The sequence below is a fragment of the Channa argus genome, chromosome 15, assembly GCF_033026475.1.
Source record: "Channa argus isolate prfri chromosome 15, Channa argus male v1.0, whole genome shotgun sequence".
In the NCBI taxonomy this organism is placed as follows: Eukaryota; Metazoa; Chordata; class Actinopteri; order Anabantiformes; family Channidae; genus Channa; species Channa argus.
The window spans coordinates 17580377-17608364 of record NC_090211.1 but is presented as its reverse complement, the minus strand read 5'-3'; the positions used below and the strand labels follow the sequence as shown (position 1 = coordinate 17608364).

Genomic DNA, 27988 nt, shown 5'->3' with positions numbered 1-27988 from the left:
AGAGCCACACAGCTCACGCTACTGTTTTATGACCGGGCACATCCCTAATAAGAAACGAGAGGTTAGCTAGAAATGCAACGAGCTGTCGCGTTCTGTAGTTTACGGTTTTAGCCCGGTTGGTGGAATTGGTTTATGTCGGGCCGTGACAACTCTAGGCTCCGCGAACTTCCAAATTAACGTTAGTGCTATTCCTTACTGGAAACTGGTTTGAATGGATAGCTCCTTCCTCCGCTCTTCCCCAGACGAGGGACAATCGGAGGAGCACACGGACTGGGGATATCGCAGGCAAAGTTGTTGAGTGTGTGTCTATAGCAAATGAGCCTTTGTTTTCATTGTTGTTGTACCAATATCACCACTTGGCTACCGAGTGTCAGGTAGCTTACCGCTAGCTACAAACAGGGTAATTGGTCTTCAAGGTGCAGGTCGTGCTGTGAGCTGTGTTGTTGCCCCACATTTCCCGGGGTAAAGCCGGATTGATTTAGCTAATTTCAGCGGGCCTCGGAGCCCTGGTCCATCCATCCCACCCACTGCCGTCAGCCAGCGACTCGCACCCACCAAAGGCGCCGAGATTGGGCGAATAGCGAGCAAATACGTCCGCGTTTCTCTACCCGCTCCCCCGCCGACCTCCCCTCCTCAATCCCCGGCGCTGACAGCGGACAAGGCCGAGGTCGTAACAGAGCAGGCCCGGCCGCCGAGGCTCGACCTGTCCACCCCACCTTCACATCCTACCACACCTCACCAGCAGTCCAGAACCCGGTTCCCCAACGAACCGACCCTGGACAAGGTCGAGGGCAACAAAGACAGTAAGGATCACCGCATCATAACTACAACAACAGCTGCCAACATGAACCATCACCATCACCACACGCAGCAGCAGCAGCAGAAAGCCGGTGAGCAGCAGCTCAGCGAACCAGAGGACATGGAGATGGAAGGTAAGTAATGGCACCAAGAATGCTGAATAGAAATTTTACAGGATATTCTGTCGTAATCGCAGAGCTGCACCAGAAATGCATAAAGTTTTGTTTGGAAACTGAGCTTAACCCGACAGTAAACACGCAGGCCTGAAGCTAGCTAGGATAGCCGGCTGCATTTTTGCTGAATGCGCGTCCGTTGCAGCATACTTTTGTGGAGCTGACCTCATTTTGCGTTATAAGCAAATGGAGCGTGTAATGTTTTTTAAATCCAAAACGTCATAAATGCAATATCGCATTGCTTGTAGATAACACCAAATTGTTCAAGTGTATACACACTTTTAGAGACTGGCCACACAAATTACCCATTCCAATAGGACACTGTATTTGTAAATAAACTCGCTAGCTGTAACGAGCTATGAGAGACAGTTTGCTAAATCATCGTCATTTAGAATCCACACGTAGTCAAGGGTTTCCAGGCCTGACGACTGCCGATAACATAGCTTTAATGTTTGTAAACAGTGCGGTTGTTAAGTCTTGTAATTAGGATGGAATCATCGCTAGGTATATTAATATCACTTCTTTGACTTTCACTGTCAGCTTTGGGCTGGTTGTGTCAAGTTCTCTGCATTCCTCTTCCAAGTGAGCCTTTTCGTCCATAAAGCGAACAAGCAGCAATGTTATAATACAGCCCGTTAATAACCTTTCGACGTAGCCGTTCATCTAAAAGACAGCGTTAGCATCGTGTCTGGCAGCTTATACATCAAATACGGGCCCGCAGCGTTCCGAAATGTTAACGTAAGAGCATTATTTGCCAATGTGGCCTTAAAATGTTGAATCGGTACATCCGAGAAGTTAATATTTGTTATGAATACCTAGCAACATGTGCACAAAACGTGACCGTTTTGTGACGTTGTGGACGTTAAGCTGGTAAAACGCAATGAACATTGCTAGTAGGATAGCTATTGTAAGCTAGTCTATTAGCTCCAAGTCCCACTGAGATACGTTCATTCGCCGGCTAGCATGCTACTTGGCTGATCTGCTAATGCTCGCAGAGGGGGTGTGTGGCGTTCCAAAATGGTGGCTCGTATTTTGCAACGTTTGATTTGGCTTTTGGTGGACTGTTAGGCCTTGGATGTTTTTATCACGCGATCTCTATTTTTTGAACTTGCCTATTTTTACTATCTGTCGGTATAGTGTTGACACCCGGGGTGGTCTTTTCTTTAGCTTGTTAGCTGATACTGGCGATTGCAGCTAATGTTGGCTAATGACGGCCTGCAGTTGAATCCGGGGCTAGTGTTTGCTACATAGCTATAGGGCTAACGCAGATGCGTCAATCCGGGTTTCCAAATATGACAGAGGTATAACACGTTTAGCTAGCTATTCAGCAAGGACGAGATGGTGATGATAATTCATTGAATGTAAAATGTGCTTCAGTTAAGTTGCCGCTTCTCTAAATACGTCGCCGTTTGAATGTTTTATGTGAAACGTGTGGCAGTGCTGGCAAGTAACGGCCGCTGCGGTAAGCCAGGCCCGCACAGGAGCAGCGCGGGGATTTGCTGCTTCATTGTACTGAAGACCAAACGGCAGGGAGCTCGCCATTTTTAATGATCTGTGTTTTTGTTAGTCCGACTTGCAGTCAGGGACAGGAATGTTAGCGGTTTACACTCATCAACTCGTCAACACCCAGCATACCGGTATTTCTTTTGAGTTTTTACTTATGTCAAATTTGGACTGAGTAATGGCTTGCGGGAGTCCTCAGCATCACTGCGTCATTTAGACTCAGTGCTTTTATTATCTGTTAACACGCATGCTTGTCATTCATCAGCACATAATATAAAGCATATCTGTTTCAATTACAGAAATAAGCAAGTGCAAACAACCCGAGATGGCATTTACATAATTTTAATCCTTTTTTTAGAAGTAGCAGGTGCACTCATCAGACTTCCTCATCCTGTAGTTGCTTGCTTCACCCTTCTTGGGTTCGCTCCCAGAGCACTGCAGCCTTAGAAGGATAGTAAAAACAACTTGGCACAATAAAATCACTGACATATTTCTGACTTCTAATATTACAAACCACAGATTCTCCATTTCTTTGAAATGAGACAGCAGTATTAATTACCTGCCAGGCTGTTGCTGCTTTAGTCTGTCTGACACAGCTTTCCTAAATAAATATATAAATAAATAACAGATTACTGCTGTTTGGTAAAATGTGCCATTGTTATATAAAAAAGGATAAAATCCAGGTAAATGATCAGTATGTTAAGAACTAACCATATTCCAATCAGTTTTATTCTGTGATGTTGTGCTATGTAATGATATATTATAAATTGTCTTTCGTATCTTTGCTGCAGCCACTGAGGTTCAGAATATAAGTTCGTTTGGTGTGGTCTGATGCATCAAACAGTAATTCAGCCTTTTGGTGCCGAGTAACTGCAACAGGATCAGCGGTGCTGTTCTAACCTTGTTGCTGCAGGTTAAACATACATCTGGATTTGTTTCTCTCTGACTAGCATGAAGTTGTCTCATAGGGAAAAAATTCTTATCGTGATTACACAAAAGCGTATTTGCTTTATTCAGTTTCAGCTGTGATGTTAAAATAGAAAATTGGGAAAGATTAGGCCCTTCTCACTTGAATGGAAAGATGTGTTAATGCGTTTATTAAGTTACTGTTGCAGTGCAACTGCAGCAGTTATTCAGCTTAATTACACACACACATTACTTTAAAAAAGTGAAAAACCTGGAGCTTGTGCAAAATTCAGTGTTTTATCGATTGTTATCTATTGTAGGCATAAGGGTCAACATTAGTTCCCAAAGCTAGTCTGGAGTATTGTTAAGCATAATAAAGCCTCTGTGATTAGTGTTTGTGTAAAGTGTAGGTTCAATTTTAAATTAAAAAAAAAAAACCCTCACATACAGGAAGATACATTTTAATTCCTCAGAAACTCCTAAGGCTTGGGATCTAAAGCTGACCCTTCTCGAAGGTTTCAGGATAGACTGACACAGTGGGCGGGACAAGAAGCTGTGGTGGAGTTGACTGACAGACCCCATTAGCAGGGTGTAATCCACTTGGGAAAACAAGGTCAGTCTCCTGGAAGTCTCCATTGATAATGTTACTGGGAGACGCTGACAGCACTGACTCTTTAAGCTTGGCGGACGACAAGGAGCACACATATACATGAAAAACAGCATAAGAGATGGGTTGACACAGCACCTCATTTGAAGACTTGTGTCTGAGTGTTCATATCAGCGCTGTCTTCTGTACTGTTCTGTCTGATTTCACTGACTCAGAAGTCTACTCAAAGCTCGCAGTGTTTCTGTCATCAGTGTGTTTTGATAAAAGAGACTGCATCGAGCAGTCTCATTATTCATCTGGGATAATTGTTGTCCTCTGTGCGTGTGATTTTTGTTTGAGAGATGACTTACGGCTTAATCCTGCATTGTGTCCATAATTATCCAGCCCACTGTACTGTTGCATGGCCTTTGTTAAGCACATCCACACTCTGTCTCCCTCAGTCTGACACAGAAACTGGGAAAGAAGACTTGTCGTGCAGTGTCAGCAGGGTATTCCCAGTAAAATACTTGGAAGGGAGGAATCACTAAGTGTGGTAATGCATGAGATAAAGAGACAGTACAGAGTTACTCAATTCTTAATTAATATTTTATGCCTCAAATGATTTTGATATTGTAAACATAATGTCTGCCATACTCTTCAAAGGATACATAAATTCAAAACGTGTGATAAAATACGATGAACTTGACAAAGCTGTCCAAATGTCCTCCTACATCCAAATAATAAAACAGCATTAGCAAATGCTTTCTAATATTATAATTTCAGTTATGTTGACTTTTGTATTAATATTTCTTAAAATAAAATGTTGACACAGTATTAAACAAATAGTTTCTTGGAAGCACATCATTTATTCTGAAATAATTGCAATTGCTTGACCATGACTGCTAAATGTTGATGAAAATTAATACAAGCTTGAGCGTAATTTTTGACTATGACTTTTTCGGTAGCTCCGAAAGCCAAATTCAGTAGTAGTAGTCGGCAATACAGAGGGTTGAGCCAGCTTTTCTCCCTGAGAGTGGAGTTCTCCAGGTTTATTATGCTAAATCCCTGCCGCAAAGTAAATACAGTCTAACCATATTTTTTCTGTTTGTGTAGCTGGGGACACTGATGACCCTCCAAGAATCCCGGCCAACCCAGTGATCAACGGCAACGTAGCCATGGCAGATGGACATAACAACACAGAGGAGGACATGGAGGATGGTGAGGAGGGTCCGACTGTAAAGATGTTTGCTTGTTTAGAAGGTTAACCAATTGCTTACTAAATTAAGGTTCATTAGTGACAGACTTATTAGGTAAAACTCTTATTGTTTAGTACATATTTTTTCTTTCAACAGTCTATACACGACAGCACTGTAATTGAAATCAAACTTTAGTCAAAGAGCTTTTATGATGGATCAGACCTCCCTACCTCTATAACAGTCCATCAAGATGTGGTGTTCTATTTCATCATCACAGGAACTCTTTGGACACTGTTGTGACAAAACAACTCCAGGAAACAACTGTTAACTGGAAGCCTACCAATAGAAAAAAGTCACCAAGCATCTCCGATGCTCTCTAAAAATGTTTTTACTTGTCATATCTTATCACGTTTGTGGCCTGCATTTAGTGTTATAATTTAAAAGTCTATTATTTTTTTTTCGCCTTTCCCTGACATCTTTCCACAGATACTAGTTGGCGATCAGAGGCAACTTTCCGGTATGTGGTAGAACGCTTCAGTCGCTTGAGTGAGTCGGTGCTGAGCCAGTCCTGCTTTGTCCGGAACCTTCCATGGAAGATTATGGTGATGCCGCGCTTCTATCCTGACCGGCCACACCAGAAGAGCGTGGGCTTCTTCCTGCAGTGTAATGCAGAGTCAGACTCCACGTAGGTGTCTAAGTGGGATGGGGGATTTATGAAGCATTGTGTTAGGCTCAAATTTAAAATGTTTTGGTAGTTGTGTTACACACACAGTGTGTGTTTGCATAAGGAATGTCATAGAACTGGTGTTTAAACAATGTCAGATATACATTACTGTTGGGCAGCACTTTAAAATTTAAGTAAATCTAGTCCCTCCAGGAATTTACACATTACAGAATTAATAAATTTTGACTTTTTTTCTTGATAATTATTTTCTATCAGAACAACACCAGTTTGCATTAAGTCTTTGTCAGAATCCTGTGAACATTGTTTTTCTAAAGTGAGCTGTTTACATGGATATAAATTACAGTGAATTCCACACAGAATGAATTGTCACCTGTTTTATTGTTATAGATATTGCCAATGGTTTAGTTTTCTTTAATTGTTTAAAATTTAACTTATTTTCCTTCCCAAATTAAAGTGAAATATAAAACATGATACATTCATATGTTTTTGGGCCAGTACCAAAGCCACACCATGCCATTTAGCTAAATATGGACTGTCAGTAGCAAATGTTTCAATTAGGCACAGTTTACACACATTAATGGCCTTTTTGACCGCAGATTTATCAGAAACCGAAGCCTCTTTCCCACATGCATTGGAATCCTGACATTCTCTGGACTTTATCTGGAGGCGGTTCGTGAATTCTGCTCCTCAGTTTATTCATTTGACTTTAGGCTGATATTTACAGACACCTTCAGTTAGCTAGTGTTAGCTACTAACACGGACATGTTAAAGTAGGATCCACACAATTGTCCTCTTATAGACAGAAAATCTCTTCAGCAACTACAGAGAGTTCCGGTCAGTGTGTTTAATCATTTAGCAGGCTGTGAAAAATATTGAAATATTTAAAATGTATATTGAAAAAGAGAAACTGAAATTCTAAAGTATAGAAGCTATTTAATTGACATAATTTGAATGGCCCACACCTCTGGGTCTAAGGTGCCACACTGCATGTCAGAACAAAAAAAATAAAGTATCTTTCTATAGTTGCATGCAGTAACATTGTGGTTAAGTATAGATTTGGACAAGAGTATGAAACGGTTCATAAAGACTAAAGCGTTCCTTGGAGCACAGTGGTCTCAATATTGTTTGAACCACCAGGACTCTTCCTAGGTTTGCGTTCTGCTCCAACTGGGTATCTGGGCTGTGGGCCTTGGTTATGTATGTGACCACAAACCCAATAGTCACTGCACAGAGCTTTAGAAGTTCTCTGTAGAGATAGAACAACCTGTCAGAAGCATGAACGTGTCGTTAGCATTACATGAGTCAGGCCTCTGGAGTAAAGTGCCTAGACACAATCTATTTTGAATTGCATTTAAAGGACTCATGAGGTAAATTTCCACTGGATTCTGCAGGACAAGTTGTCTTCTGTCCCAGGATGAATTGTGTGAATTACCCAAATGTAGCTGTACAAAGCTTTAGTCTTTTCTTACAAATTTGCAGTTTGAATAAATGCAGTGAATACTTGTGTTAAAATAAAGTTAAAATAGTTAAAATAAATGTGTAGATGAATTGCTGCCTGGACAGGACGTGCTTACTTTGTTTTTATTGTTGACTGCAGTCCTGGTGACCTGATATTCAAATAAAATTGCTGGTCCAAATATCTGACTTTTTAGTCAGGAAGTGTTCCACCAAAGTCTCCACCATGAGGGATTAAAGGAGTTATTAGTAATAAATAAATAAATCCTCCGTTTTTTGACCATAGGATTGGATGCTGCTTTGACTTACTTGGTTCACTGTTTTGCACATGTTGTTGGGTACATTATGGATGCAATGAAACAGAGTCACATGACATGATATATTTTTGTTGTCCACTAAGTGTAAATAAAATAGAAATATTACCGTGAAGTACATGAGTTCATTCAAGAATAATAATTCATGCAATGTTTCGATATTCTTATTTTCTGTTCTTGTTGTTTCAGGTCATGGTCATGCCATGCACAGGCCATGCTGAAGATTATCAACTACAAAGATGATGAGAAGTCCTTTAGCCGCAGGATCAGTCACCTGTTCTTCCACAAAGAGAATGACTGGGGCTTCTCAAACTTCATGTCTTGGAGTGTAAGTACTGAGCCAAATTGCAGATGGGTATTAATCAGTTTGGATGGAAGAAGAACTGATAAAGTAAATTGTTAGTGGCTCCTTGTTTGTTTTGACATCTGCCTAGTGGTTGTTACTTATAAACCTAAAAAGAAATGAATGAAGTAAATGTTTTTGGCTTTGTGTTTTAGGATGTGACCGATCCAGAAAGGGGCTTCATTGATGATGACAAAGTCACCTTTGAAGTCTATGTCCAGGCAGATGCTCCACACGGAGTGGCGTATGTAGCTTTTATTTTATTTTCTTTCCTGCTGTGTTTTCTCTCTGGCCTGGAATTTCTGCAGTGGTTCCAGGTGGCAGTTTCTCTTGTTTAGGTTTTATGAATTATAGCCCTAACATTGGGTTTCTCTCTATGAATAGCTGGGACTCTAAGAAACACACAGGATATGTTGGACTAAAGAACCAGGGAGCAACCTGCTACATGAATAGCCTGTTACAGACGCTATTTTTCACCAACCAGCTACGACGGGTAGGTTTTAATCTTTGTGTTTATTTGTGTCTGACTCAAGGTTTTTGTTTGTATGAGTTGCAGGGTGCACTGTATTTCGTCTGTTGGCTGAATGCATTAGCTGAAGCATATCGGATAATGATTTGTCGTGTGTATGCGGCACAGAGCTTCAGTGTTTATGTGCGTTTAAAACCTTTATTTGCAAGTTGCCATCTTTACTGTATGTTTAATGTTTGTCTTTAGCTGATAATTTTTGAGGCACTATCACCTGGTTTCACTGGGTCCCTTTAAATAATTTGTAGTGCTGTCCCAGGTACATTTTAATCATAGTTTGTTTTTGTGTAGATCCTTTGAATGAGCATAGGAGCTCATCAAAATTGTGAATATTAGTACGTTTCATCTCAGGGTTGCTGTTTGTGAATCCTCACAAATTCTGTCTTTGCAGGCAGTGTACATGATGCCCACAGAGGGAGATGACTCGTCAAAGAGTGTTCCCTTGGCACTGCAGAGGGTTTTCTATGAGCTTCAACACAGTGACAAACCTGTCGGGACTAAGAAGCTCACAAAGTCCTTTGGGTAGGATAGATCTTTCTTTTTAATTGTTATTTTTTTGTAATTGAAATGGAGTTGAATTTTTTTCTTTTTCTCTAAATTTCAGGTAGTTACCAGCTATATACTTTCTTCCTGATCTGTGGCCTTCATATCTAATTGCTTATTTTTTCCCCCTTACATTAAGGTGGGAAACACTAGATAGCTTCATGCAACATGATGTACAGGAGCTGTGCCGAGTGGTGAGTTTTCACAAAGTGTGTGTGCGTGTGTGTGTGTGTGTGTGAGTGATTTAAGGTCAAATTCTCCTACTTCGTCGATGCATGTAAATGTCGACGTAGACCTAAGCTCGGATATATTCGCACGTGTTTCTTTTATACAAGCACGGCAGAGGGAAGTATCGTTGTGGAAGACAAAAGTTAAGAAACAATCCAGAAACAGAAATTAAATGTGAGTGTTTTACAATTCACAACACGCAGCAAAAGATAAACAAGGATTTTAAACATAAAATGGACCTGATGAACTATTTTCAGAACTCTGCAGGGTTCTTTGGCAGGATGCTCTGCTGAAGTGAAGTCTACTGATCTGAATTTCACAGCAGTAGAAAGCACAAATTTACAATGACAAGAGAAAGTATGCAAAGCCTCGGGAGTTCCCTTGTTTTCAATCATGAGAATGTGATGTATTTGATAGACATAGAGAACTACAATGCCTTATTCTTTGTTGTTGAATAAACCTATGGATCTTTTGAGATATAAAAGAGTGGGTTTGTCGATGACTGCTTTACCACCTGAGCTACAGCCATGTATGTGCGTGTGTTAGGGCCAAAAAATCTTTTTCCCTAACTCAGCACATTTTAGGGAAGTGAGGACATGTTGCCAGTCTTTTTATGGTTGAGGGTAGAATTGGGTTAGGATAGAGGCTAGGGATAACCATTTAGTTGTTAGGGTAAGGGGCTAGGGAATACATTATGTCAGTGCAAGTGGTATGCATGTATGTATGTTTGTATGTATATACATACAGAGGAATTTACTTTACTGTGGTTGTTCCAGCTCCTGGATAATGTGGAGAACAAAATGAAAGGCACTTGTGTTGAGGGAACCATCCCCAAACTCTTCAGAGGGAAAATGGTGGTATGTTTCCTTTCTAATTCTCATCTTGTCCTTTCTTCACTGTTATAGTCACAATTTATATTTGTTTAATAACGTATAGTTATTATTCAGTTAATATTCAAAATGATAATCTACTTTTGAGGTTGGGTTATGCTTTTGGTTGAACAATTGAATATCCAGGTTTTCATTTTATGCAGCAATGTCGGTACATAATGTTAGATAAGCAGTTGTGATTTCTAGTTATTTAACTTGGGATATGGAATACACTCTGTTACAGAATAGAAACAAAGAAGTGAAACATTTGTGACTTGCCAGTTGAGTAGTAGTCTGACCCAATGTTCATGTTCTTACTCTCCAGTCATATATACAGTGTAAGCATGTGGACTACAGGTCAGAGCGAATAGAGGACTATTATGACATCCAACTTAGCATTAAAGGAAAGAAGAACAGTGAGTAGTAACGCAGCATCAACACAACAGCTTCTCTGAAACAAAAAGTAGATCTTGTTCCATCATTATCATGATTGTAGTTTCCTTGATCTCATCTGTGGTCTCTGTTTATTTTCAGTCTTTGAGTCTTTCAAGGATTATGTTGCAACCGAACAGTTAGATGGAGACAACAAATATGATGCAGGAGAGCATGGCCTACAGGTGAGGATCAACACTAAATGGATCTAAATTGTTTAGATTTGCCTATGTTGACTTATTTATGTATTCTATCAGTTGTAGTATATATGTCAAAAAAGATATAAAAACATTCAAATGCATCAATTTCTTGTATTTATCATTAATAGTCAGAAACCTGTTCTCCGTGTGCAATAAAGCTTTATGACCATACTCTGGAATTTGAAAACAATTACAAATGCCAGATTTGGACATATTTAGCATTTTCATTTTAGTGCTTCATACAATAGGTATCTAATTTAGAACTAATACCTAGGTATTACACCATAGTGTTACCATGGGGGACAGGTAGGTAAAAGAATAAAATGCATAACTAGGTAGAGTGGATTGTAAGATTGAAAATGTTGCCTCAAAAGTCTGTTTAAAATGGATAGTTAAAGGTAGAAGCAGTATAAATGTCAGGATGTTCTGACTGTTCTTGACATGTTTGCTCTGCAGGAAGCAGAAAAGGGGGTGAAGTTCCTTACCTTCCCTCCAATCCTTCATCTGCAGCTAATGAGGTTCATGTATGACCCACAGACCGACCAAAACATCAAGATAAATGACAGGTACAACAAACACACCTCACTCTTTCCTTTTAAAAATATGCTTACCTGAAAATTATAAACTTACACATTAATTAGATAATTCCTAATCACACCCATAATGCATTGGTGGCTGGTTTTTGGCATAATTTTAGATACAGTGTGGTCTGTATTTTATAGGTTAAAGGAGATGTCTATTTCCAGAAATGGCACTTGAGCCTACACACACTGAACAGCATACACTGACCTACTGCACAGACACTCTGAAGAAAAAATGAGTCAGAGAGTTTCCTGCAGGCTATTTCATTCCGTGTGAAGCTTTGTGAGAGATAATTGGGGTTTTAACAATCAACGAGCATAATGTGACACTTTGAGAAGGCACACAGTGCTATCCAGAATAGCTAATTGTCCTCTGTGGTATCTCGCAAGCTCTGAATCACCCCTGTGACACTGCACCTGGCCCCCTGAGGGCTCTGTACATCTACACACACTCGCATGCAGAGTGTGTAGCTGTAGAGTGGCAGGTGTACTCTCATCATTATTGAGTTTGCTCTCCTGTTTCTCTTTTGCATATTTGTTGCTCATTGTCCTCTACTTTCAAAACTTGTTTTATGATACCTAACGAATTTCATGTTTATTTCTTCATATTCCTCTTTTTTGTTCTCTTTGTCTTCCAAATTTTTCTTCTTGTCATATTCTTTCTCTCCATTCACAATGTCGCTGCCTTCTGTCATTCTTGTTTCTTCTCTTTCCTCCCTTTCTCCATTTTGGTTTCTCACTATTCTTCTTAATCTCTCCTCTTCGTTCGTTTCCCACCATTCATTTATTTACCCTCTCTCCTTTGCGTTCCTCATCTGCTTGATAGATTTGAATTTCCCGATCAGTTACCTCTGGATGAGTTCCTTCAGAAGCCAGACTCCAAGGACCCAGCCAACTACATCCTGCACGCAGTGCTGGTGCACAGCGGGGACAACCATGGCGGTCACTACGTTGTCTATCTTAATCCTAAAGGAGACAGCAAAGTGAGTGTCAAGGAACCAACAGTGAGAACAATTTCTTTATACACTTTACACTAACAATTCTTTGGGTGTAGGCTTTGGTGGTCTTGCTTCATACTGTATGAAGATTATGCCTTTAGTAGATTTATTTTTGGAAAGTTCTAGCCTCATGTATATACCCTATACATATATAAGACAGTTGGGACAGTTTTTTTTAAATGTATATATGTTTTTTTGATTAGCATTATACATTTGCATGATGGATGATTAAAAAGCTGACCACCCTTTCTTCTCTATTCCTGCACCCATCATCCTTTCAGCACCTTTCAGAAATTGTCTGTGATTTTTGTTTTGCAGTGGTGCAAATTTGATGATGATGTAGTGTCACGGTGCACAAAAGAAGAGGCCATAGAGCATAACTATGGTGGACATGATGATGACCTCTCAGTTCGCCATTGCACTAATGCATACATGTTGGTCTATATTCGCGAGTCCAAGCTCAGTAAGTGATGTTTCACTCCTTCTGCCTTACTGCCTAGTATTACATAGGCTGGTGCCAGAGAAAGTGTTGCATAAACACTTTCTCTGAAACCAGTTTGTCTTTTAGTGACTGAGTTCTTTGTAATGGTTGCAATAGCTTACACAATTATTACTGTTCTGCAGTGTGTCAATCTGACATATTTCACTGTAAACTCTTCCTGTATCTTAGGTGAAGTGCTGCAGCCAATGACTGATGTGGACATCCCTCAGCAACTGGTGGAACGTCTGCAGGAGGAGAAAAAGGTGGAGGCACAGAAGAGGAAGGAGCGTCAAGAGGCTCACCTCTACATGCAGGTCCAGGTAAGGCTACAGCACGGTTGTTTACCTTACATGCTCTGATGTTGTGCAGACTGAAAATATGATGGGATTGAGATGTCTTGTAGTGAGCTGCTTTGTGCAAACTAGATTGGGACCTGATAGACTGTAATGTAAATGAAGTGCTACTCATTACATGAACTATGCAAAGATGCAGAACACACAAAAGATTTTGAACTGGGATTGAACTTCATATATTATCATCTTGGAAGAACGGGGGGGGGGGGGGGGTTGATTGCACACAGATATTTTTCATCTGTGTATCTATGAAACATACAAGAATTTTCACTAGGTGACTTGAATAGCTCAGTTTGGAAAGAACTGATGTTCTAGAATGTTTGGGGTGACAATGCTGTGCACGATCCTTGAATTTCTCTCTAAGTAGGTAGGATGAAGGACAGCTGTTGGCTCACCGGCGAGTGTAGGGATATGTAGGGACAATGCTGCACTTGTTTTGTATATGACAATGTATCAGGAAGACAAACTCTGGCTATTTTATGCTCTCTGGTACTGACTGACTGCTGCATTACTGCTGTAACAAGTTGGGTTTTTCTTGCAATTTTAAATCTGTTAAATCTCTTAAATTAATTCAGTAATAGTGCAGATTGGGCAAATATTTCTCTTTACATGTTTTATTTTCACATTTTAGGTCTTAGGTCAAGATTGTCTGTCACTAAGGTTATTTCCTTCCTGTCATCTTTCTCTTCAGATGGTGACAGAGGACCAGTTTTGTGGTCATCAGGGCAATGACATGTATGATGAGGAGAAGGTGAAATACACGGTCTTTAAGGTCCTGAAGAGCTCCACACTCCAGGAGTTTGTCCAGAACCTCTCCCAGACCATGGTGAGAGACTCAAAGTTGTGTGGGGGAAAAAAACGTGAGTCTGGGTTACCAGACTGATCGGAACTAACTAAGCTGAAGCGCATTAAACCTAATGTATTGGCAGTGTTTTAATCAGCTAAAGCATGATTGAGAACAGTTGATTATGGTATGCTATGGATTATGGTAAGGGGGAATAAATATTTATGCCACTTTTTTGTGCAAATCAACTGGGTCTTAAAATTGCTGTGAAGGACTTCACCTATTGACTTGTTACAGGGTTTTCCGCAAGACCAGATGCGGCTGTGGCCCATGCAGGCCCGGAGCAATGGAACCAAGCGACCAGCCATGCTTGACTACGAGGCTGACAACAACAAGTCGGTAAGTGTTTGAGCCTGGACCATTTGTTTATCAGGTAAATTTTGTGGTAGTGGTGGTTAGTATATTAGTATTCAAACATTTTACTATATGTACTTATACTGAGCCCATGATACAGGTCCTGTACCCAGTGCACTGTACCTAAAGCTGCGGAGAAAATAAATTTGTGCTTCTTTAGGGCCACCATACAGGTGCATATCCTATATTACGCACTGTCGGCTGGTACCACATACAGTAGCTTACATGCTAATGCTAATTATTTTCCATCTGATGTCATTTGCTTAATTCTCACCTGCCAAAAAATTACCTTGGGGTAGTTTAGAAGGGTTAAGTTGTCTGTAATATAAGCGTTGACAGTTAGCACTCAGACAGTTGCTGCTCTCTTCACCTCCCAGACATTCATTGAAACAGACTTTCTGAGCTTCTGATTGTTTACAGATTACATATATACATGGAATATAATTTTTTCCAGACAATTGTATTGTAGCTTTGGTTAGGTGTTACAGTATAGTCACACCCTTAAGGAAGGCCGTCACCCCAACCTGACTTGTTGGAATAAGTAATGTAACTTAAGCAGATCTGCATTTTAAAATCCCTTTTTTTTCTGGTTTGTTTTAATGTAGAAGACTACATTTTAAAAAGAAACAAAGAAAACCATAATTGCTGATATTTACATAAAAAAAAAGAAATGCCCTGCTTTAAAAACTGTGCATACTATAAAAAGAAATCTAAGCTAAATGTTGCTTTTGGATTTATTCTATGGTCAGTCCTCAGGCAGTAATCGTGTATAGTATTTATCCCTTTAGTAATGCAGCAGCTTCAGTTACTTAATTTTGGAGCCATCCCTTTTTTTTGTGTGTGTGTTTCCCATTAGTGTCCAAAAATGCCATATCTGTGAATGTGCACTTCCTGTGCTCCTTTTTTCTAAAAGAATTCTACATTTATCACTTAATCCAATTAGCCCAAGAAATTAGAAAATAAAATTGTTTTGTTGTTTTTGCATGCTTGGTTTTCAGATGATTGATTTAAGCGATAATGAGAACCCTTGGACAATATTTCTTGAAACGGTGGATCCAGAGATGGCGGCCAGCGGGGCCACGTTACCGAAGTTTGACAAAGACCGTAAGTTCCACATGTAAAATCTACTAGAGTGTCTATTTCTGCAGTGTTTCATACATTCTGCTACTTAACTTAAAATATCATTTAAGTTCGAGAGGTGAGTGACTCGGGATGAAGAACTTTCTGTCCACTGTGACCTCTGCATCATTTCTCCTGTAATTTTCCAGGTTATTTGTTTCAAAGTTACTTTGCATTCACCTTGTTGTGGCACAGAGAGTGCAACTTGAAAGACTAGAAATGCCGCATCACTGGTTATGGAAACATTGACTGTGTAACACAATGTTTTTTTATGTGTGTGTGTGTGTGTGTGTGTGTGTGTGTTATTAAGAAGGTAATGACTGCTTTCTATGTATCGGGTTTAGTAGTTTTAACACTATCTGTGGTTGCGTAAGCTTTTTTTGTAGCTAGAAGGTGTTTGTTGTGACAGGTTTTGAGTTTCACAGCCATTTTATTTCTGAACATTCTGTGTTTAGAAGTACTTGAGAAGTCTATATAGCTATAGCTATATCAATAATAAAATCTCGTTTTTAGATGATGTCATGTTGTTCTTGAAGATGTATGACCCCAAAACCAGAAGCTTAAATTATTGTGGACATATCTATACCCCTATATCCTGCAAAATAAGTAAGTAGTAATTATCTCAACTCAAATCTTCACACACTGTTTGTATACATCGCAGATGTTTAAAATGTACCATGTATAAACTTCATGTATTGCCTGCCTGCAGTAAAATGTTTTAAATTACATTTTTTGCTGCTGTTATCTCCCTGTGACTAGGAGACCTGCTGCCAGTCATGTGTGAGAGAGCAGGGTTTCAGCAGGAAACTAGCCTTATCCTCTATGAGGTGATCTATTTATGTAGCTCTCACTGGATGTAGCACTGCTCAGTCTTATTTTTCTTTCTCATTTTCACTCTTTACTTTCACACGCTTACGTTCTCATGCTTCTATCTTGTCTCTAAGACTTTTCCTGTTAACTTTCATGTGCAGCGTCTTTCTCATACCCACATCTAGTTTTACTCATTTAAATAGCATTTTTTAAATTCTGTTTACCACAGAATTAATGTAGACTACATATCCCATGATGCTCTTTGTGTTGCAGGAAGTAAAGCCCAATCTAACAGAGCGGATACAGGACTATGATGTCTCTCTTGACAAGGCCCTAGATGAGCTCATGGATGGGGACATCATTGTCTTTCAGAAGTAAGATTCTTTGTGTGCATTTAAAATACTTTTATTTCTATTGCAGTATATTTTAAAGGAAGAAGTTGGCTATGATCAAATTTAAAAAGAAAATCTAGTATGAGTGACTGCAAACTGGTGGTGTTGGACTCCATTATGTTTCTGAGTAAAAGGAAAACACACTAAGTATTTATCAGCCTGTTAGTAGCATTTCCAAACTAAATTCCATTAGTCTGGTGTTTTGCACAGAGGACCTGCAAGTCTCTAAATGTTTTTACCTTTCTGATGAAATACAGAGAAAGAAGATGTGCTGTAATTAAGAGGTATATATGTACATTGAAAAAAAATGTTGTCAAAGGGTTTTAAAGGAAGAAGTTTAAAATATTTAGTCTCTTACACTTTGTGTCTTTTTTTCTTGTACCCCTCTCTTCCTTCCTATCCTCCATTTAAATTCTGTCTCTCTTCTGCTCCTGCTTTTTCCATCCTTCTCATCTTCCCGTACATCCCTCCCGCTGCCCGTTCTTTCATCTGCTTTTGTCACATCTGTGGCTGCACTTCACCCCCGTTGTCTTTTCTGCCTGCTCCTGTCAACACCCAACATTCTGCACCTACCTTCCTCCAATTTTGCAGGGATGACCCAGAGAATGACAGCAGTGAGCTGCCTACAGCTAAGGACTATTTCCGGGATCTCTACCACCGGGTAGATGTCATTTTCTGTGACAAGACCATCCACAATGACCCAGGTTTTGTGGTCACGCTCTCCAACCGCATGAACTATTTTCAGGTATATTTGCTCCCTGTGATCAGCCATTGCTTCAACAGGAAGACTGCAACTTCATAAATAAATTAAAAATAGTATTAATTATATACTAGAAGTTATAATTTCTTGTAAATTTGTGCTCATATGTTCCCCAATACTTTTGAGTAAGGCTGCATGATATATTGTTTCAGCATTATCTTTAAGATGTGTGCATTTGCAAAATTCACATTGCAGAACATGTGAATAGTGAGGCAAATTAATGTATATAGGTGAATATTTCAGAAACAAATAAGACATTGTTGACCAAAAATATTTAATTTGTCACCAGTACTTTCGCACTGAGTTAACAAATGTTGTACACTATTCCCCTGTGATTAGCTGCTTATGTGGTTAGAGCACTGAAATGAATTGCATAGCAAGTGTGCATGGATACAGAAGTACTGTATATTGACAATTTTTATTTATTTTTTTTGATGAATGGTTAATTGAATGTATTTATTTGCAACTAAAGTATCATTTGTCAATAACATACAGTTAACATAAGCAGCTCTTCCTCATCTGACCTACTTAGCGAGGAGTTCAAAGATCGTGCCGTTACTTGGTGCTGGTCAGTTGTTTCACCACAAAACGTCACCTCGATCATTCTACAACAATCGGTTCTTTCCAAGCTGAGCTTTTTGCATCATCAAATGAAAATTCATGTATGTTTAAAATTGCAATATATATTTCAGAAAGGTAAAACTATCTGTAATATTTTTCCAATATCATGCAGCCCTACTCCTGACAGTTTGAAACAACAATTTGGTCCAGTTCCCATATGTTATATTGATCAAGTGATGGTGAATTAACGTTGGTAATTTGCTCTTTCAAATTTTGGCTTTACTGAAAAGAACCTTTTGGCATTTCTGAGCTGCTATCCTGTCTTAAAACATGACTGGGTACACAATGTTCTGAATGCTTAAAATATGCCAAGTTGTGACCTTGATGCATTTTAAATCTTAGCTTTAAAATGCTGTTTCCTTGTAATTTCCCTTTTTTATTTTTATTTTATTTTATTTTGTTTTTATTTTGCTAGTCTAGTGCAAAAGTTAGTACCCCCTTATTTTAAAGTGGCACAAAGAGTAAAACGAATAATTTTTTCATCTCACAATATTTCATGTACAACTAACTTTTACAAATGTTACTTCATCCAAAATGAAAGAACACTCGTACTAGCTGAATGTACACTGTTATTGCACTAGGTTTAAGGTTTGCATCCCCTACATTCAGTTTCAGTGATAGGGGACGCAAACTTCACCTTAAACAGAACGTAATAACTTTGCATAGCTGACAAGTACAAATGTTCCTTCATTATCGTATGTAACAAAATTGGTCACAGAGTGTATAAAAAGCTTATAGTAAAATAATGAAAACTTTAAGTTAATTGAAAACAACATTAAACTGCTGGGGGGAAAAAAATTATAAAAGCTAATTGTGCATTAAAAGTTATCTTGATGTAAAAATGATTTGTTTTACTCTTTTTGCCATTTTAAAACTAGGAAGTAATTAACTTTTGTTCATGACTGTAATTGCATATAAAAAATTGTCAGGCTTCAGTGATCCAGGCCTACACTGTCTGTCTGTCTGTTAGGTCGCCAAGACCGTAGCCCAGAGGTTGAACACAGATCCTATGCTGCTGCAGTTCTTCAAGTCACAGGGGTAGGAGGCTCGTCTCATATACACTCACACACACACTGCATGTAAGTCAACAAAAAATAAAATATAGGGCTTACAGTCAGTTTTCAGCATAACTGGTACATTGGAGGCAGCTTTACAAAAATGCAGAAAAGGACGAGAAAGGCAGTGGAAAAAGTGCTTTAGCTCGTGTTTGCACATCCATAACTGTTTGTGATGGGGTGTAATTATACCTCTAAAGGCATTAAGATATTAGAGGATTTGATTTTCTATGACGGTATTAAAGATTATACCTGGTTCAATACATTTTTTTTATTTCTGCTTAAATGTAGAAAACAATGTGTAGTGCACGTGTACATAATCTGTGTCATTCTTACAGCTTGTGTCATGTTTGACTTTGAGTTGATGACTTGCTGCTGTCTGTAAAAATGTTGCGTAACCTGTCCCCCCCCACTTGTCTTTGTTGTTTTCCTTTTACTCCTCCCACTCGGTCTTCCTCCTGTCCTACTCTTTCTCCACTCATCTCCCTTATTCTGCCTCGGCACCTTGCTAAACATACTCATCTTTTCCATATGGTTCATCCGCCCCTCGCTCTTGCTTCTCTCTCTCTCTCTCTCTCTCTCTCGCTCTCTCTCTTTTTTTTTTCTCTACACCTTAATTTCTGTTTTTTCTACGGCCTGATTTGCATCTCCCGCCATCCTTCCTTCCTCTCCTTCATTGACCTCCCCCCCCTGCCTGGTGGTGTGGTGGCTAGGTACAGGGACGGTCCAGGGAATCCTCTCAGACACAACTATGAGGGAACACTCCGGGACCTGCTGCAATTCTTCAAGCCTCGGCAGCCCAAGAAACTCTATTACCAGCAGGTAGGAATAGATTGCCAACTCTGGACCTTCTTGTTTGTTTAATCCTCTCCATATATCTGTATTTTAGCAATATATCTGTATTCCCCTAGACTTTCTCTTACATAATTTGTTCATCCACCTGTTATTCATCATCTCTTTCATGCATTGTTATGGTCTTTCGTGAATTTGTCTAAAATAATTTTTTTTAATACATGTTTATAACAGCTCATCTTTCAGACCTGTTTCTCCATTTTTAAATTTAACACACGAACAGTTCTGTCATATCCTAATGGTTCTTGTATTGCATGGGAGATGGAAACCCTGGCTTCATCATAGACACCGAACGGGTAGATATTTCAGCAAAATGGTCTGGTCTCCTACCAGATTACGATTCTCTTACATATTATAATAGGATGTAGTTTTTATAGATGGTCCTAGTAGAGCTATGAAATTCAAGGCTACCTCAGCCTCAGCTATAGGGTAAGGCAGGTATTACCACTGATGATAATAGTATTTTTCTCATTTAAAATGGGTGCTTTCAGTCTCCCCGGCACTGTAACAAACTAGTTCATAGCGACACAGAGATGGCAAAATCCAGCATGGTTAAATGCTTTATTGTGACTTGCACTGACTCAATACAACATATTAATATGGTTTTATTTCCTACCGCCCCACACAAGCCTGTTTCAGCAGACTGTCTCTTTTTACCTGGTTTTATTTTGGAGATATAAGATGTGCAAAATGAAAAACATACCTTAGTGTGACAAAAAGTTAATAGTGCTCTTTATTTTCCCCCTTTTTTTATCCACAGTTAAAGATGAAGATAACAGACTTTGAGAACAGGAGAAGTTTTAAATCCATATGGCTCAACAGCCAGTTCAGAGAGGAGGTAATACAGACACAAACACACACTCACACACTCTCTCTTACTTTCAACAGTTTATGTGAGACAATCTTGCACATTTCCTCTCACATTCACATTTCCTCTTAGAAAGATCCAATGTGTCTGTGCTTAGTAAGGCCAACATTTTCTTTGATTCCAGCATAGACTTGAAATGTACTTGTGTTTGTTGCAGGAGATCACCCTCTACCCTGACAAGCACGGCTGTGTGCGGGACCTTTTGGAAGAATGTAAAAAGGCAGTGGAGCTCTCTGAAAAAGGCTCGGAGAAGCTCAGGTGTGTGTGTGTGTGTGTGTGTGAAGTCATTTCGGTTTTTGGGTTTCATTAATTTGGTAGAAATATGTGGAATATGGATGGGAAGAGGGTCCTAGGTAAAATTGCCGATGTTGTCATTCTCATGAACAGATTTTCTCTGTTTCCTTTCATTTGTCTGTTGACTACTTATTTGCTGCTTAAGATGTCAAACAGCACCTTACATCACCTGTCAATAGCCCTAATTCTATTCTTTAAACTCATACCAGGACACATGAAACATGTTGTTGCACCACCTGTGCAATTTAATGCAATCCAATACAGTGGCTCTGCCATAAATTCTACGTTTTCATGTTTATAATTTATCAGTTTTTAGGTTGAAACAGTCAAAGGTGAGAATTCTATGTGTTTAGTATTGAGGTCAAAGTGGGTAGTGGAGTTGTACTGGAGTGCATTATAAGAAGAGGTGGTTCTTATAATATGTAAAATTAATGAGTAAGTCATCAGAGAGTCAGAAAGTCAGAATCTAACACTAACTATAAACCATCGCACAGTGAGTGACAGATACAGTATGATACAGTATGCTCAAATATGAGGGGACACACAAACACACATTTATTCACTCTACAACAAACAGAGTGAGATATATTTAAAAAGTTATATTAGATAAAGTCTGTATGTGAAATGCACCTGTAATAGGTTATGGTTTTGCACTTTTAGCCTTTTAACTTCCTCAGATGCTCAGGTTCTCATGTTCTACTGTTTTTAACATCATCTGTCTCCTCTTTGTAACCCTGCAGGCTGTTAGAGATAGTAAGCTATAAAATAATTGGGGTTCACCAGGAGGATGAGCTGTTAGAATGTTTATCTCCAGCTGCCAGTCGCACCTTCAGAATAGAAGTAAGTGTGTGATGTCTCCTGTGTGTCTGTTTTGAATCTTTCCTAATTTCTGCTCCTATAGTCACTCCTGAACTTAACAAGCCATTGGCACTTGACAAACTTGCGTTTTGACAGTTTTTTTTATTTTTTGATTGGTCAACAACCTTTTGTTATCAACCTGTATAATGCTCCCTGCTGGATAAAAGTATTATTTCAGTTGCACTAACCTGTAATTGTGATGACCTCTTGCTCCACTGCAAAACATTTTTTACATTTCCTTCAAAGTAGCATTTTTGTCTTTCAACTGCACTGTTGTGACTGTCCATACACATTTGTATCCTGTTAATAACTGACATAAAAAAAATTTCTCTCCTCACTTTGCCTTTTTTCTTTCCTCTATCAGGAGATTCCTTTGGACCAAGTGGACTTGGACAAGGACACTGAAATGCTAATCCCTGTTGCTCACTTCCACAAGGAAGTCTTTGGCACCTTCGGGATCCCCTTCTTGCTCAAGATCAGACAGGTTTGTGAGTGTACATGTACCCCTTTGAAAAAGAGTGTTTAACATAATGTATTGTTTAGTTTGTTCAGTTGTGTCCCTGTTTAATTCCCATGTGTCACCCTGTAGGGCGAGTCATTTAGAGAGGTGATGAGGAGGATCCAGACCATGCTGGACATCCAGGAAAAAGAATTTGAAAAGGTTTCACACAGTGCTTCCCTTTTACACCAGAAAACCTTTTACATTCACGTATTTTAAAAAGTTTCCTGTCCTCTGTGTCTCCTACTACTGGAATATTTGTGTCTGACATTTTGGCCTTTTTGAACTGAATCATATGTGTAAAGTATCCCAGCAGTTTCATACATGTTTACAGCCTTAAAATGTTGTAAATCCCATTTATAAGTATTGTGCAGCTACGTAGGGACAACAGTGGTAGGGTGTCAATTAATTTGGTGTTTGTACTTTTTAGTTCAAGTTTGCGATTGTGATGATGGGGCGGCATCAGTACATCACTGAAGATGAGTATGAGGTCAACCTGAAGGATTTTGAACCACAGCCAGGTATTTACTGCTCCCGCTGCTTAATAACCACTGCTAGCCAGCCTACATAAATAAAACAAAAGCATGCAAATACATCACAGTAACAGTTGCTCATTTAGATGGGGCCACTGTGCCGCAATGGCAGGAGCCTCTGGCAAGAAACATTGTTGAGTGGTCAAGCAAAAATGTTCATGTCATTCAGCTTAATGCCACAACACAGTGCATCATCATCATCCCTCATACTGCGATGGCCAATTAGATTTATGCTAGAGCACATCCTAGGCAGATGCTTCTGGTGATGCTAACTTCCATTTCAGCCTACAAAAATCCCTACAGCACTTGTAATATTTAGTTATTGCAATAATTATCATTGTTTTTAAATGCTCAAAGGCTGGCAACAACTAAAGAGGTCTGAATACAATCTGAACTACTGTATATCTGCACACATTTCAGTCATTGACCTATTAACAACATCCACTATTTAGCATTCATAAAATACTGTTCTTTTTATTTTATTTTTTACAAAGTGAGCTAAACAGCAGAAATGAGTTGTTCTGGCTACAAGTGTAGAAAACAAATAAATATCTAAATGACCAGCAATGTACACTTTGTCTAGTTTGACCACACAACCTGCTTTTACTACCTCCGCTACTGTCTATGGTGATTTAGCTCGTGCAGGGTGGTGACTTCTCCGCTGTATTTCCATCCTTACAGGTAACATGTCCCACCCGCGCCCCTGGTTAGGTTTGGATCATTTCAATAAAGCTCCAAAGAGAGGTCGCTACACCTACTTGGAGAAAGCAATCAAGATCCACAACTAAAGCAGCCCGCCCCTTCCTCTTTGTCCTCATTGTCCTCCTCCTGCTCTGCCTTCCTCCCTACCTACTTTAACACACCATAACCACAGACTGTAACCAACCTTGTGTGCGTGTGTTTCTGTGAGAGATTGTGTGAGCCTGCGTGCTCGTATGTGTGTGTTCTTCACTTTTAACACCCCGCCTGGACACCTACAGCTCTACACTGGCACTATGTCTTCAGCGATATGGATCTTGCTGCAGCTGACGGATTATTCTTCAACCACAAAATAAACTGCACCAACCACCTCCTGACTTTTTTTTCTTCTTCTTCTTCTTTTTTTTTTTTTTTTAAATTAACTGTCTCCCTCTCTATTTGAGGCTGTTTGGTCTTTTTTTTTCCCCTCTCTTTTCTGTTCTGGCTTCTCTACCTGTTCTCTACCTGTTTAGTTTTTTGTTGCCTGTCTGGAAGTGGGAGAAATTGGGTTTTATTATGAAATAAGCAGAGTGGAGGGGAAGTTGTCATAGTATGTGTTTACACACAGACAATTCTTTTTGTTTGTTTGTTTGTTTGTTTTTTCTTCTCCCACCTCTCAGTTGCCACTTTTTTTTTTTTCGGTTCCCAGATTTTGCGGGGGGGTGGGGGGGGGTTGTTTTTAAATAAAGAGATGTTTGAAGATGCATCATGCTGCTGTGTGGAGAATTTGATGGGAGGGATACTCACAAGGACTAACTGACAAAAAGGAGGGTCAGAGGGCAATTTGCAGATTTATTTTTTTTTTTAACTGCTGCAATCTGATGTGTTTCACATATTTTCTGCTCCTGTTCTGTAGTGCAACAAAAGCAAGTTATTCCAGTTTTACCCAATTCTTACACTTAGTTTGGTTGGAGGATAAATGAATTTTTTTGTCTCTTTCTGCAGAACTTGTATAATAAAATAAATCTACAGCTGTTTAAAAATAAAAGGAAAAAAATGAGGAAATCTGTATTTCATCTTGCACGTTGGCACTTAATGTCAGAGGTTTCTCAGCTCAGGAGTGTACATTGGCCGTGTACATTGTGTTTGTGGTTTTGAGTTGCTCTGAGACTTTAAAGGAACACGCACACATCCACAGACATCACCCACATACATCACCCCCAGCCCCACCCCTGACTTTATTTTCAATTTAAATTTTCTGCAGGGGTTTTCATGTTTTTCTCAGTCATTCCTCCTCATACATACAAACAAGCTTCGTCTTCTCCCAATGTCCTCCCTCGATTGCAACTGTTGCCTCCAGGTGGTTGGGAGCAGTTACTGTGCTTTGCTTGGTAGGGAGCTGCAGACTCTTAGAGCCCACAGGTCTGAGGATTGTGTAGAGACAAAACCAGCATTGTAAGAAACACTTAAAGCCCTATGAATTTTATTTTTCTTTTCTTTTTTTTTTCTTTTAAAGCACAGATGGAATGCTCCCCTAATAGCGCATAGCTGGCTCTGTAAAGACAACATTTAAGAATTGTATATTTAAAAATACGACCGTGTAAAATTTAAGAGAAACACGCCTTTGTTGTCAGGTACAGAAGGAGCCAGGTGTTCATATTTCTTGTGTGTAGGTTTTTTCTTTTTTTTTTCTTTTTTTGCGTTCCTGATGTACCATTGACAATTTTCTTTTTTTTTTTTCTGTTACATTTGGATTTTTGTTCTTTTCAAAAACTAACTGCATTGGTTTTGTCTTGTTAAAAAGTGCAGTACAAAGATGACCTGCAGAATCACACCTTAATTTGATCTTTTCCAGTTTAAAATCCTCAGTGTAGCAGCAGTGTACGACAACTATTCCTGTATATTGCCTTTTTGCTGGAAAATGTATGTTGAATAAAATTTTCTATAAAAAAACAAAACGATACTCTGCTGCTTGTCCGTAGCCATTGTAGAACTGGTCAAAAAACTGTCAAAGGAACCATGCAACAAATTTGAAAATACAACTATGTTGGAGTGTAGGATAAAGAATTGATATCACCCTTGTGCCTATTTGGCACCTAAGCTTAGCGTAAGCAGCAGCTAGCCTGGCTTTAACCAAAGTCTTGCCAGCATCAACAGAGCTCATTGAAAAGCACGTTTAATTACTTTAATCCACACAAAACCGAAATGCAAGAATAACAGATCTGTTTTCCTGGGGTGTTAGGTGCGTCGCTAGTTTTTGGGCAGAGAGCAGTTGCTGGGCTTTCTACTGGTTGTGGCACCTGCTCAGACCCATTTGTTCTCTTTGTGTGCTTCAATAACTGGCTGCGGAGATGTATTTAATCAATATGAGGGTGGCATACAGCCACGAATGGATCATAAAAACTGAATCCGTCCATGGCACCTATTCGCACCTCTGAGAGTTGCTCAGTGATGCATATGCTGAAAATGATCATTGAGCATTGGGGAAAATACTTTTTGGGACAGTATCCATCATGTTGTTAGAAAAGGAAGTATGGTTTGTTTCCCTGCAGGAATTAATTATTACTTTTGCAAACTGGGTGAATATCTGTGGAAAAGCTTGTCTTCATGCCTTTCCACACTGCCAATTTATACAACACACAAGCATTGTGTGTATCCAGGAGCTATGAACCGCTTCATATAAACATAAGAAACAGGTCATCTGTTTGTCCATCATTTTTAATAAAAGGTCTAAAAAGAAACACCAGTGTGCCATATATCATATATATTGTCTACATTTATTAGAGAAATACTGTTAAAATAGTAAATAATTGAAGACCAAGGATCAGACAATATATTTTTTTTCTTATGGGCCTTTAACAGTGTAACTATTTTAAACATTCAAACTATACACTTTCTCAACACTGGTGTCAAATAATGTCAAATTAATATATCACATCATACTGTATTTTGTTTTAATTTTGCTTTGTAATGTATTTACATTACACATTTTTTTTAAAGAAGATCAAACAGAATTTATTTATATTTCCAGCAGGCTGCTGTTTTACATATATGATATGAACTTTCCTTTGAACTTCACACCCTCTCAGAATGACCCCAGACCTATATATATATATATATATATATATATATATATATATATATATATATATATGAGAAACATAAGAGAGTAATCTAATGAAAGATAATATAGAAATGGAACACAAATATGCCACATTGGTTGATTCATTTAATTTCCAACACAAATCTATTGTGCAATAACTACGGATGAGCAAACATCCTCTTCTGTAGCGTAATGTAATGTGTTGGACTGTTTTACAGTGGTGCTGTTTATTCAAAAGCTGGAACAATCCCTTCATATGGACTGCTGGTCTCATTAAGTTTCAAATGCACAATCCCCTGATATCAAAAATCTATGTACAAGCCTTCATTCATAACAACATACTGCATGCAAACCTTTTTTTTTTACTATGATAATAAGAAACAATGTTTTTGCTGGAATATTGTAAAAAAAAAAATATATATATATATATATATATATATATATATATATATATATATGATGGCTTCCCTAAAGAGCATGTGGTGTGCATGTTTACACTCGGACAACACGATCACTCCCATTCTGTTTGGCTAATAATATGTCATGTGACAGTCACTCCTGTTTGATTTTGTTTGGCTTAATGTGATATCTCATTTATAGAAATAAGATACATTTGAACCGGGATTTGTCTCTCTGGCTGTCCCATAATGGTGCTTTTTTTTTGTTTGGTTTTGTTTTGTTTTACCAGGTAACACAAAGTCTAACAAAGGTAACATGTTATGTCTCATTTCTCTGGGTTCATTTCTCCCCGCCTGGTCGTCATTTACAGCACTGCTTCTTCTCAACGTGCAGAATTCTGTTGCAGCGGGGGCACGTGTGATACGCATCCTTGAAGTTTTTCAAGAAGAATGGAATCAGGCAGCAGCACAGGATTAATCTGCAACAAACACACATACACAAACACACACAGTCAGCATCATGCAGCTAGAATCTGACCATTATGCATTTCTGGTATTTTTGCGTACAAAAATGACTTGGATGGGGGAAAGTTTTGAAGTGTATTTTTAAAAAATGCCAGACACTTTCTAGTGTTATTATTATTTTTAATCCTATTGTCTAAAAAAACATCAAAATAAACCCCTAATGCAGGAACAGGATTGCCGTCCTTTCCTAAATACAACCCATTGCCAATTTATATTAATGTTGTTGCAATAAATGCCGTGAGCTTTAATTAAACC

General features: G+C 38.9%; 2 protein-coding genes across 11 annotated transcripts in view; one reads left to right on the top strand and one right to left on the bottom strand.

The window, feature by feature from the left end:
* The first annotated feature begins 467 nt into the window (after positions 1 to 467).
* On the top strand, positions 468 to 25665 carry usp7 (ubiquitin specific peptidase 7 (herpes virus-associated)). Of its 9 annotated transcripts, XM_067476345.1 has the most exons (33): positions 1978 to 2608; positions 4428 to 4519; positions 5080 to 5184; positions 5649 to 5847; positions 7806 to 7944; positions 8115 to 8203; positions 8344 to 8452; positions 8877 to 9007; positions 9168 to 9222; positions 10033 to 10113; positions 10451 to 10541; positions 10660 to 10742; positions 11214 to 11323; positions 12165 to 12342; positions 12655 to 12799; positions 13007 to 13137; positions 13862 to 13996; positions 14252 to 14353; positions 15367 to 15472; positions 16001 to 16093; positions 16247 to 16314; positions 16571 to 16671; positions 16947 to 16973; positions 17281 to 17434; positions 19041 to 19108; positions 19839 to 19947; positions 20738 to 20815; positions 21003 to 21103; positions 21880 to 21979; positions 22362 to 22481; positions 22587 to 22658; positions 22927 to 23017; positions 23711 to 25665. In XM_067476345.1, the coding sequence occupies exons 3-33, from the start codon at positions 5142 to 5144 to the stop codon at positions 23815 to 23817; spliced, it is 3216 nt and encodes a 1071-aa protein (XP_067332446.1). In that variant the 5' UTR covers positions 1978 to 2608; positions 4428 to 4519; positions 5080 to 5141; the 3' UTR covers positions 23818 to 25665. The 9 variants fall into 9 exon arrangements, with proteins under 9 accessions (XP_067332447.1, XP_067332448.1, XP_067332441.1 ...); XM_067476346.1 differs by lacking the exons at positions 1978 to 2608; positions 4428 to 4519 and adding an exon at positions 468 to 932; XM_067476340.1 differs by lacking the exons at positions 1978 to 2608; positions 4428 to 4519 and adding an exon at positions 711 to 932 and having other exon boundaries at positions 12165 to 12321.
* Positions 25666 to 27369: 1704 nt separating this feature from the next.
* Positions 27370 to 27988, bottom strand: part of si:ch211-157c3.4 (Lipopolysaccharide-induced tumor necrosis factor-alpha factor homolog-like) — a 6505-nt gene continuing 5886 nt past the window's right edge. For both annotated transcript variants that reach the window (XM_067476348.1, XM_067476349.1), the window contains exon 5: positions 27370 to 27687. In XM_067476348.1, coding sequence (XP_067332449.1) covers positions 27570 to 27687 — 118 coding nt within the window. In that variant the 3' untranslated portion in view covers positions 27370 to 27569. The remainder of the gene's footprint in view (positions 27688 to 27988) is intronic.